We start from the raw sequence: 13,106 nt of genomic DNA on the forward strand, positions 1-13,106 counted from the left end.
AAAAAATAAAATATGTAATTCACAGTTAAGTATTTCGAGTTGATGGTGAATAAGATGGTCAAATATCGTCAAAGAGTCAATTGATGCATCTCCCACAAAGACCAACAAGTATAAAAATAATTAGAATAAATGTGTCTTAGCAAGTTTTGTTCTAAAATGAAGAGGTGTTAGCCTTTTTGCTTAATGCAGATCTAATTACCGCTCAATACCAATTTGTATATGATGAAGCCATAGCTTGAAACTACAACATTAATCCTTCCTCCTATATAGTTAAAAAAAACAACGTAAGTGTGTGTTATCCACCAAATAATTACATTTCCATAAGTGAAATTAATGCAGAAATAGGCTGTCAGCTGCTTCCAAACTTGATTATTAAACACATAGTTTTTATACTTAGTACTGAAAAATACATATCATCTCTACAAAGAGAAAAATCATAAAATAAATATATAAAAAAAAACATTATTATAAAATACATCATTTGGTGAACATCTGACATCAGTTTAAATATTGGTGTATCTGCGTAACTTAAGTTCATTTATTTATTTTAAAAAATCTGTTATTTCAGTTTGTATTTGAGTTTGAATGATGCTCTGTTGAACAAAATCTTCTATGTTAATAGAAAGATTTTCTGATCTCTTCTGGAACCTTTCCGTGTTTAGAGATGAATTTGTTCAGTTTTTCTAAGCTCAGAATAGCTTCCGTAGCTGTCACAGGTGGCTCCTCGCAGTCGGAATCATTATCTGATTCAGCTTTTGATGACTGATCGAATAACTTGACTAATGATGTTGCCTTCAGTCAACACTGGTGTTGTTTCTATTTCATTATCCACAGAGACATATTCTGTGAATGAAACAGCATCAAACTGCATGGAGGCTGACACTTCTTGCCATACTTTAGGGGCAATGTCATTGTTTTCGTATGTTTGTGCTGTAGTGTGGCTGACATCCTGGTCTGATGAAGTTGCAATGAGCTTGTCAGCATTACAGTTAACAATGCCAGACTTTCTCCAGCAGTTGGCAATAGTTTCTTGTTGACCATTTCACCATCAACCTATGATCATCTCAATTGCCTGATAAACATTGATGTTGATGAATACTTTCAACCTAATGTTGATGAGCAACCTCTCAAGGCATTTTTGAAAATGTACCTTGGCATTTTGAATAATGCCTTGATCTAGGGGCTGCAACTGAGATGTGCAGTTTGGTGGCAGAAACATCAGTTTGATGTTTTCCAATCAAACATCAACACATTGTGCTGTGCAGTTGCAGGGTGTCCACATTCTGGAAAATCAGGGAAAGTCAGGGAAGTTGAAGTTGGTCAGGGAAAGTCAGGGAATTCACTTAAGATCATGGAAAAGTCATGGAGATTCCCCAATGATAACAATTTGAGGGGGAACTGTCATGCTCCAGTCTGCCATCACCCAGACTGTGAAAGCATTTTTTTTTCAGGCCATGGTTTGAGACACAGTCGCACACAATGTAATGGTGTATGCAAGGTTTTGTTTGAATTTGCATTTTTCGTAATGCAGTTGAGTATGATTATTGTAATTTTATGAAAGTCTGCCCATGCAGTGGTAGGAACTTTACTGTGGTAACCTGTATATGCATGTATTTGTATCCTTGTCTTTATCCAGAAACTGTTAAATAATACAATGCAGACCTCTGCATGATAAAATTTTCATATTTATTTTGAATTATTACAAGAACTGAAATGCAAACAGACAACAAATATATTTTTTGTATATGATTGTGTACATATTTTTAATGTCAATGATTTGTTTTGGTGATGTGTTTCAGGTTTTGAAAAAGTGTGATCTAGTGAAAATAAAAACTGAACTGCTCCATCAGGTGGTGTAAACCTGGTTCTGTCAATTTTTGTGTCATTGCAACATTTTTCTATAGTTGAAGGAACCATGGCTAAGCAGTGTACATTTAATAAACAATGGTTAGATTACAAACTGAATCCAGAATTTGCCAGTTGGTTAGACTTAGTGCCTGGAGATTCTTCATTAGCTTATTGTAAAGTGTGCATGAAATCTTTCAAGCTTAGTAATATGGGGAGACAGTCTGTTCTTTCTCATGCTATGGGACCAAAGCATGTGAAAAAAGCTCAAAGTACATGTTTGCAACCCAAAATTTCGTTTTTCACCAAATACGCTAGAACTGAGCAGTGTGAAGTGCCTTCATTTCCATCATGTCGCTCACATGCATCAAATCCATCTTCAACCTCAGACTCATCCTGTAGTAGTTCTTTAACTCCAGTCTTGCAGCAAACTAATGTGAAGACTTTCACAGTGAATGATGATGATGTTACATCAGCAGAAATAATGTGGGCACTGGAAGTAGTTTCAGGGAACATGTCTTTGAACGCTTGTGACAGAAGTGCATCTGTTTTCCGAAGAATGTTTCACGATAGCAAAATAGCTCAGAATTTCTCAATGAAGAAAACTAAAGCCTCGTATATAATTAATCATGGATTAGCCCCTTATATCAAAGATTGTTTGAAGTTTGACTTGAACAACTGCAGTGATTATGTAGTGTGTTTTGATGAATCACTTAATAAGGTGGTGCAGAGGGGTGAAATGGACATGTTTGTACGATTTTGGGATGTCAACCAACAAAGAGTTTGCACACGTTATTGGAACAGTGTTTTCTTAGGACGTGCAACTGCTGTACATCTGTTGGCAGGATTCTCTGAAGGCCTTATGCTCCCTTTAGAAAACTTGTTGCAAGTTTCGATGGATGGGCCAAACGTAAATCATAGTTTTTATAAGAAACTTGAAAGTAAACTGAAAGATGACAATCCAGAGGGAAAATCTCTTCTTGATACAGTCAAACCTCATTATTACAAACCTGAAGGGACCATATTTTAGCATTTTGTAATAACGAGGGTTTGTATTAACCAAACTATTGTAAGCTGGCTTCACTACATGCAAGACAATATGTAAACACTGAAGAAAACAAACACAATGCAACACTTACAGAATAAATCATAATACAAACTTCAATAAACTTGCATTCATGACACATTTTCAATTCAAACATTTGGTTTAAAAATAAGCATCAATTCTGGTTTGCACTATCTTTTTCTTATAGGCATTATTTACCACATTTAACTTTGGTCATATATACTGCTGCCGACTCCCTACACATGGTTTTGCCAACAAGATTGTTGCAATCCTTAAACCGTTGTAGCCAACCATTGCTGAACTTGAAGTCTGAAATTCCTAACCTCAATGCTAGGTAGTCTGCCTTCTTCTGAATCATAGGTCCAGAAATTGGCAAGTTTGCTGCACACATTTCTTAAAACCACTGCGACAAAATAGCTTCCATTTCTTGAATTTTTGGGCCTCGCATTCTTTTTCTTGTTGATAATCTGCACGAACTCGCAAAAGCCGATTCAATATTTTCACGATTTTTTAATATTGTAGACAACGACGATTGCGGGATGTTAAATTCTCTCTCCATTTCAGTTTTCGTTTTCTCTCCATTGTCTACTTCTTCGATAATTTTAACTTTAACTTGCAATGTAAGTTCGTTGCATTTACGTTTCGCAGTCATATTACAAAACAACTAACTCAAAATTGAGGTTAAGATACACGTGCGTGAACAATGGAAAATATCAGAACTTTTTTCCATAGATTGTTTAAACTTCTACGTATGTACACTTCCGACGACTAATATTAATAAGGTATAGAATTCTTTCCTTTTCGTTTTCCGTTTACAAAATGGCATCTTTTCTAGTTTAGTTACTAACATCGCCACTAGAGTTAAACTTTTCATCTTGTTTTTCGACCATTTTGCGCTGTAGGATACATACATGTATCTTTGGAGAAACGTTTTTTTACATGACGGTTATGAAGACGATTTACTTAAGACTTCGTATTAACCGTTCACTTATACACGTTAACAGCTACTTGAGGGAACAAAACAACTTCGTAATTCATATTAACCGTATTTTGTATTAAAAGTACTGAATAACATAGGAAATCATACTTTATTTTCCGGGACTGTGAAAGTACTTCGCATAAACGGGAATTTCGTACTAAGCGGATTCGTATTAATGAGGTTTGACTGTATTGGCACCTGTGGCTTACATACAGTTAATGGAGCTGTGAAGATTGGTCATCAAACAGCTGGTTGGGATGTTAATTCCGTTCTGAGAGCCATGTATGGTCTTTTCAAAGACAGTTCAGCACGGTGAGCAAAGTACATAGACATTACACAGAATAAAGACTTTCCCTTTAAGTTTATTTCTGTGAGGTGGCTAGAAAATGGAGCTTGTGTTGAACGAGCACTGAAAATATATGACAATGTTTAGAAATTTCTTGAAGAAGAATCACTTCCAGAAAATGATAATTACAAATGTCTCAAAGAAGCTATGGCTGACCCTCTTCTGAAAGTCAGGATGACAGCTTTCAAAAGTCTAATATCAGAGTGTGAACCTTTCTTGGTTCAGTTTCAAAGTCAGAAACCTTTGGTGCCTTTCCTGTACACAGCACTTCAAGAACTTGTTAGGAATCTCCTAATGAGTTTGACAAGAAGAAACTTATGTTTAAAAATGAGTTTCAAAAATTTCTTGTCAGCATTGTAGAAAACCAAAAATTGAAAAGCCCTCTGAAATCACATCTTGTACAAGTATTAACTTGCTTCGATCCAAAGGTTATTTTCTTCCAGTCAGGTTTGGATTTGAAGAGAGTTGACACTGTTCTTGAAGAGTTACATGGTGCCAAAAGGATCTCGGAAAAGCTGGCTGATAAAGCCAAAAAGCAGTATTTTACTCTGACTGCAGAAGCTCGATCAGAGACATGGAAAAAGAGTTTAACAGATTTTGCCACTCACAACAATGATACTCTTGGACTAGATGAATTTTTTCATTCACTTATTGGCAATGACAAGAGGTTTGAGGATTTGTGGCAAGTCATGAAACTCTGTTTCATCTTGTCACATGGGAATGCTTCCGTGAAAAGTGGCTTCTCAATAAACAAGTCTCTCCTTGTTGAAAATTTATTGGAAGAATCTCTAGTGGTTCAACGTATTATTTGTGATGCTGTGAAGAATATGGGTGGAACACAAGAGGTGACCATTACAAGAAGCATACTTGTTTCTGTGCGAGCTTCAAGGCGAAGATACCAAGCATATTTGGAAAATAAAAATGAGTTGAATGCAGAAGAAGAGAAACAACGGCAAGGAAAAAGGAAAATTGAGCAACAGCTTAGGGAGCTAGAAGAAAATCATGAAATTGGAGAGAGAGAAAGAAGACATCGAAATTGAACGCAAGAAAAAACTTCTTCAGAATATGAAAAATAACTAGAAGCTATCATTAATGTATCAAGTTCCTTAAATCAGTGTTTAAAGGCTAAAAACTACTAATTAATGACTATTGCTTATTCCATTTAAAATTAGTGTGCAATATCATTCTAACTACATACTATATTTAGTTTCATTGTTACTGTGTTTTGTTGCATTTTTATTGATTTTGTTGTTGCTTTCTAGCCTTTGTATTGATAATTTTTCAATTTTATAAATATAAATAAAAATTAAACTAAAAAAGAAATAAAGTGGAGAGAGAACTAGGCAGCTATGGGGATGGTGGAGGCTGGATTTTCTTTATTTCGTTCAAAAATGGTGAAATAGGCACATTTCAAAAAAATCAATTGGTCAGGGAAAAGTCAGGGAAATTTTATTGCAGATTTGTGTGGACACCCTGAGTTGTCTATTAACAAAATAATTTTTCTTAATTTTTCATATCCTTATCGGTTTTCACTAGCCAATTTGAGAAGAGTTCTCTCGTCATTTATGCATGGGTGTTACTAGCATATTCCGCAGGAAGACAAACTCCCTTGAAGCACCTGGGAGTCTTGTGTTTACCAATGATTATTGGGCTCAATTTTTTAATTCCTGTGGCATTGTAACAAAACAACACAGACAACATTTCCTGTGTTTTTTTTCCTCCAGTGTATTTTTCACCTTTATTTTAGGCAGAAGCTTGTAAAAAAAGGTAGTTTCATCATCATTGAAAATATTGTCTAATGAGTACGACTTAAAAATACTCTCCAGCTTTTCTTCCTTCCACTGGTTACTGCCTCTGTGTCTGCATCTTTATCCTCCCCACACAACTTTCCATATATACCATGTCGTTTCTGGAAGCAGTGCAACCACCCTGAACTGGCTTGGAAATTATTGATGTCCATAAGCAATGCAAACTGTGTTGCTTTAGCTTGTAACATTGGGCCAGCTACTGGAACATTTGTTGATTGTACTTCAACCATGTTCAAAGCATCTTCCAGACCTTGGTGATCTCAGGAACGAAGCCTTTTGCGGTCACAACCAAAGATTTTTCATACATTTTTTTCAATTTTTGCGCAGTCTTTAACAATTGTAATTACGGTCGTCGCAGCAATGCCATATGTCTTCGCAACTGCAACCTGCTTTTTCCCTTTGTCCAGTTCTCTGGGCATTTCCACATTTTCCTGAAGCGTGAATTGTTTAATTTCTTTTTATATCCATGATCACTCATTTTTGTAGCACAAATACAATGTGTCTAAAAACCATAACATGAAAATAAATTCAAAACAGTAACAATTACGGCACTGACGTCAAACAATACATTAGCGTGACACTTTCCTCTGAATTAATACAATTTTATCTTAAACTTCAGTGTTTCGATGTATCGAATGGTGTTGTGTTGTTCACATCATATATTATTTTAATCTATAGTAGTGTGTGCAAACCTTTGTTTGTTTTGAGGTTTTAGAGGTTAGAAATTACGTTGCGGTGGTATGATAGATTTATGTTTGTTCCATAACATTAATCATTTAAATGGAAATTTATTTACCAGTTTAAGTAAATTTTGGAGTAGCAATGCCATGCTAGTAATGGAATTTTTATGTTATAGTGAAAATTATGATACTTTAAACTTAAACAATTTTACATTGAAAATATATGATTTTTTTTTGGGATTAAAAAAAAGCGTTAAAGTGAAAAATATGTTGTAGTGAGATACGTTATACCGGTATTCTACTGTAGTAATATTAAATTTTGTGGATGAAATTATCTATCTTATATTTTCATTTAATAACACTTCAGTATCAATATCCAATTGTACTACTTGCATTGACCACATGTGGTGGTAGTAGGGGTGGTATGACCTCACATCAGTGAGCCTGAAAGGTTGAGAACCCTTGGTTTAAACCATGGATTGAACTGTGGTTTAAACCAGCCAACTCTGGTTATTACAAAAATCTTTTGCCCAATTTTTGTTTATAGTAACACCTAGCACAAGGGATGAATAATTTTTTCCATGGTTGGCAAATGGGAGTAATTGGTAGGGACCCTTTTATTTCGCGAATGGTTTATTCACAAAATTTTTATACAAGCATATAGGGTCTACATACCAACAATTTATGTTATTTTTATGGCATTACTAACCGTTTATGCGTCGCGAAATTTCACGAAATTTGCCATTTCTCTCGTTTGGCACGAAATGGGGCTAAATTCCCCTATTTCACAAAATTTTGCATGAAATAGTCCATTTAAAATCACTATTTTTAAGATTTGCGCAAGAATATGTTTAAAAGTTAAAGATAAAACTCCACACTACACGAAAATATTTTACAGAACGATGCCTAGGCAAATCATTTTTTCACTTTATAATTTGATAATATAAATAACTTAATATTTTAACGTCCTCGGGTTCAAGAAATGGGTTTATTACGTTTATTAAGCTAACGGACACACTGACTAACACAACTGTTTTGTTTCCATTCGTTGGCCAACGGTTTTCCTAACGGCCATTGCAAGCCATAGACAAGAAAGTACATAAACACTTTATCATAGCGACGCCATGTTGAATTTTATATTTTTTCGCTGTGAATCTTTACTTTTTTCTTTCAAAACCCATTTATACGGAAAAAAAAGTCTTAATTGTTTAGAACATTTACAATATATCTGAAGTCAATACGGAATTACGGTATTTACAAAAAGAACATTAATTTTACCAACATGGCATCCTTCCATACAAAATGACGTCCTTGATGTATTGTGAACAAAACTTAACATACTTTATCTCGTCTTCTCTGAGACGTTCGGAGAAACAGATTTATCATCTTTGGCTCAGAAACTCCGGGCTTGTTTGTTTTGAAGTTGCTTATTGTTGAATACACACTTTTTATATATTTTTTAAATTGAAAAGTGGATTTAAGTGTTACTTTTGAATTTATATGTTTATACATTTATCTGAAACAGTAATTTATCTAGTATTTTGCCATATCTAAACACGTTACAAGCGTTTAAATCATGCCGAAAATTGTATCAATTCACAACCGTCAAGTGAAAACCAGTTCTTGTAGACATTTTATTCAACTTCCCAACAAGGGTTTATATTATTATTACAATTTTAAATGTGTAAATGTTCAAGTGTTTAAAATAGCAAGATGTTTTCAATGTATTATCTAATAATGAAAGTTAAAATCAAACAGTTAAGTTATTTTCATTTTTCCTGTATTCTCCCCCCCCCCCCCCCCCCCCCAATCCCCATAAATGTACTACGTGTTAAGTGAAACAAATTTTATTTACAGCTTTATTAAAAATTTTGACTTTTTGCACAGCTTATACCGTTTTTTTTTTTTTACACAGCTCTTACCAGGTTTCTTACACCGCTTTCACTAGTTGTTTTGCACCGCTATTGGAAGTTTTTATTTACCATTTTTCAGGGCCCCTAGTAATTGGGTATGTTATTTTTATGGGTGCTTACACTACCGACACAGTACCTGCAGCAGTTAAATTTTTTAACCATTATACGAAAATGCTATACTAATTAATTAGAAAACATCAAAGATATTTCGGCTGCATGAAATATAATGAAATTTATGATTGATCCTTTAGGAATATTTGGCAACATACAGCATTCTTTATACAAAAATCATGTTCCAGAAGAAGTATGAACTTCCGAATGTACATGCGCCTGTAGACCGAGCAAAAGAGATATTTTAGTTTTAAGTATTGCTGCTAGAGACATCTTTTCTGTGCATTTTACACTGTAAGGTATTCTTAAGTTATTTTTGAAAACCTCATTGTGTTTATGCATTCATATTGGTTTTCAATCCACAAAGCATTAAGATCAGCATAAACCAGCAATGGAATAGTAGGTTGTTTTATTAAACTAATTTATTTACGTTTAACTATTCCTTCGGTGATAATTGCTGAAAATTAGTTTTTTCGGGATGTTATGAAATGTATTATATTTGGTACACTTCACCCTTTTAAATTGGAACCACCGCTATAGTAGTTCCATAAAAAAAAAAATAAAGTGGCCTCTGGACCATAAACATTCTAAAACTTAATGTGAGCTGTAAATTTTTTATGTCGATAAATGTTGTGAAATGTTGCAGATTATGTTGGAAACAGCTTGTTCATAACTACTCTGGCAGCAAAAGTCAGCAGTAGCAATTTAAGTTACCATAAACTGTGCTTTGATGCGTAATAATTAGAGAAACTTAATTGAAAGAAAACCCTATAATCCTCATGAATTTTAAATATTGGCAGGATTGTTGTTTATCCTAGTGATTCTATTAGAATTGCTAATAACTACAGCAGTGCTCCTGACTTGTAGCCAGATGCGCCTTGACAAGTCTCCCACGCTGCCAGGAGTGCAGTTGTTTCGAGATGCCGGGCTGCTTGTTTCAATATGGAATTTTGGCTTAACGTGATGACAGCTGTTGAGTCTATCCTGGTCCATAGGCCCGCTGTTGCCCATAGCCGTCTGGGTCCTGGCATGAGTGTAACAAAGTGCTTTGAGTGGTGCTTCGAGCGGTGAACGTGTACTGTCTCACGCATCTCGTACGTCCCCCCCTCCCCTGCTTTCCGCTTGCCATGCGCCGGTACGTGGGAGTCAGTCGTAGCTCGCCTCTCATCCGGGATGGACGCGTCTGCTCGCTGCTCCGCCACTATAGAGTAGTGAGTGGTTCACCGTTTGGCAGCGAGTGCTTTAACCAGGGGCGCAACAACAGGGGGGGGGGGCAAGGGTATTTTGCCCCCCCTCTGAAACCTTGAAGTGGGGGCAAACGGGGGCAAAGAAAATGCTGTGTAATCAATTTTTAGATAATAAAACTGCTTAAATAGCACCATTTTCCACCTTGAAATACAAATTTTCCCAGGGGAGGACCCCTTCAATAGGGGGGATTGATGATTCTTTATAAAAAGGTATATTGCCCCCCCTTTGGAAATTTAGTTGTTGCGCCCCTGGCTTTAACGACATAGAAGTAAATGGCGTCTCGAGTGGCCGACAGCTCGAGGGGTTGCTGTTGTCACAAGGTGAGAACCTGTTCACTCCCTGAGTTTTAGGCTGGCCGGCGCTCTCGTCACGACAAGGAATCACTCGCAACAGGGGTCAGAGAGCCAGGTGTCGTCATACGCTATGAAATATGATCAGTTTTAATGTGCTACCTTGCATGAATTTTTTTTTATTATGTAATCATGATGGAGCAGCATGCATAGGAGAAAACATTTTCTAGAACAAATGGAATAGAATGTTGACTAAAAATTTGAGAAAACTAATCTTTTGAAATTAACAACGCGCCCTAGCTGAATTATTGGCACTCTTGTAATTGGTGAGAACAGTTTTGTCCTGACTAGAAACTAAATTGTTGCTCACATAAATTATTAATGATATGTATGTATGTATGTAAATTTAATTTAAAGTTAAGAGATGTGTTTTATTTATTTGCTGTAAATATGCTGTAATAATCTGTAACTGAATGTGATATTGCCAGTTGTGAGGTTCATAATATCGGTACTTGGTAAAGTTGTGTCAGTACATACTGTAGCTGCTAGTGTGTGTGGGTTGCATGCCATGTTGCCAGATTGCCAGAGAGCACAGTATTCGGTTCATGGAGACATCTGCCAAGGCCAACATCAACATCGAGCGGGCGTTCAACGAGCTGGCGGAGGCGATCCTGGACAAGACGGCCGGACGTGACCAGTTGGAGCCCCCGGACCGCGTCACCGTCAACAGGAAGCTGGACACTGGCTCGAATCGCTGCTGTTAGGCGTGCGCTGGACTTTGGTATTACGACACGGTGCTCGGTGCGTCCGTTATCCGCGTGTGTGGAACCAAACATTTGTGCACGAGTGTGTGTATGTGTGCGAGTATTTTATCATTACCATCTCTGTGTTTGAGCTGGCATGAGTGCGTCGTAGAGGTTTTTTAATGGCAATACGATGAGCTGCGCTTGAACACACATTGTACTGTAATATACTAGCCAGTAGTAGTGTACGTATGCGGTATTGTGTATATACTATATATTATACAGTCCTTGCTTCTTTAGTTTTAATACAACTTCTTGAGTGCTGTTATCAACATGATTTTTGGAATGCTGCTCTGCTGTCTACCACAAGAGACAGGTGCTGTTGTGTAGCACCTGCAGAATGCAGTAGGGAACTATCCTGGAGAAGACAAATCTGTTTGCTTATCATCAATGTGGATGTTATTAATAATGCACACTCCTTAAATGTAAGCATATATTTTACTCTACAGTTATTGCTTGTACATCAATCATGTTTCTTCTGTTTGAATTTTCTACCATTTATTACTTTATCATGGTTGTGAAGAATTTGAAATACTGATTGCTCTACATTGAAATACAAGTGCCACCTAAATTTTCTCCAGTAATTCCACCCAGCAGGTTTCAGAAACAATAGGATATGAACCATAAGGTGTCTTGCAAGATGAGTTCGTTTGTTTACGAAGAATGGTACTGAACTTGTCGGAACATACTGTTTCCCATTAAATTGTTTAATGTTCCCTCTTAGGCATCACTTGTTGGAGCTGAGATTTTTAATGTTGTTAGCGTTGTATTTGCACGTGTATGTTAATGCTAAATGTCGTTGTGTTTTGGTCTTATTCTGTGTGAAGCTAAGTTTTCGTACATTTCATATCACTATGCCAAGTAATACATGTCTGTATTCACTATTCAGTTTTGAGTCTGAAAGTATTTTATTAAAAAGTCTATGAAATTTTTTTGTCCATTTATTACAGACATTTATATCTGCCAGCTACTTGCTATAACCAGATCCTTGTATCAACAAAGAAACTATTGAGATTTTTTTTATGGATGGATAAGAAGTTATAGTTAGAAATTAAGTACAGGTTTGCAAACTCTTGCACATATATACACATACACACACAATAATTGGCAGACAAACAGGATACCACGCAAATAGGTTGATTTAAAGATTGATTGACACGATGCTGGAAATTATTTAAACTGACAGAGAAATTTAAACAGTTTTGTTTTTCAATTTTGTAAACAAAAAACTTAAAATCATATTTTCTTTGAAACAACTAAGTAATATGGCTGTGCTAATGTGTGTTAACATTGATGTGTGTTAGTCATAGAGAAACCAAAAGATGCTCCACTTAAGACAGAAAAATGATTAATGTATAAAACCTACAGCAGGAAAATTATTTTGTACAATTCTGCAATGCTGAATGCTCAAATCTAAAGAATGATGTACAATAAATTTTCCTTTTTAAATTATAAATAACTTTTTTGTATGTATAGCAGTAAACTAGATTATTCATGATAATTGAAGGCTCGGGTGTACACCCAGGGCCGCAACTAGGGGGGGACAAGCGGGGCATACGCCCCGGGCGCAAAGCTGTGGGGGCGCCGAAATCGCTTGCATTGTAATTCCTACTACAACTGGTAACTAGTAAAAAGTTTTTTAACTTGCATGCCAGGAATGTCTAATTTGATTTACAATATAACGTCTCAACATATTTATTTTAAAATACTCTGAGAAAAATGTTAAGTTCATCATTAACATAAAAAATTGTAAAGGGAGAAGTTAAAAAGTTTTAATGCGTCCTCTATACGAATACAGTACAATGTTGTCAGAGAGGGTGGTACCACTGGCTGTGAGGAAGAGCATCCTCTATTTGCTATGATGATATCAAAATCTTTGCTGCAAAAAGGTCTGGCAAGTGGGATTTGAATCTTTAAGAAACATTTATGACAATTTAATGAACAAGTCTAGTGATTATATGGACTACTTTATGGAAATAGTGGGTTCACGTATGGAAGTTACAGTAGCACAGAAACT

General features: G+C 35.9%; 1 protein-coding gene across 1 annotated transcript in view; it reads left to right on the top strand.

Annotated features, from left to right (window-relative positions):
- LOC134539164 (ras-related protein Rab-10) overlaps positions 1 to 12,017 on the top strand; it is a 63,612-nt gene extending 51,595 nt beyond the window's left edge. The window contains exon 5 of the mRNA XM_063380941.1: positions 10,865 to 12,017. Coding sequence (XP_063237011.1) covers positions 10,865 to 11,050 — 186 coding nt within the window. The 3' untranslated portion in view covers positions 11,051 to 12,017. The remainder of the gene's footprint in view (positions 1 to 10,864) is intronic.
- Positions 12,018 to 13,106: the final 1,089 nt, after the last annotated feature.

This window comes from Bacillus rossius, chromosome 1, assembly GCF_032445375.1.
Source record: "Bacillus rossius redtenbacheri isolate Brsri chromosome 1, Brsri_v3, whole genome shotgun sequence".
NCBI classification, from domain to species: Eukaryota; Metazoa; Arthropoda; class Insecta; order Phasmatodea; family Bacillidae; genus Bacillus; species Bacillus rossius.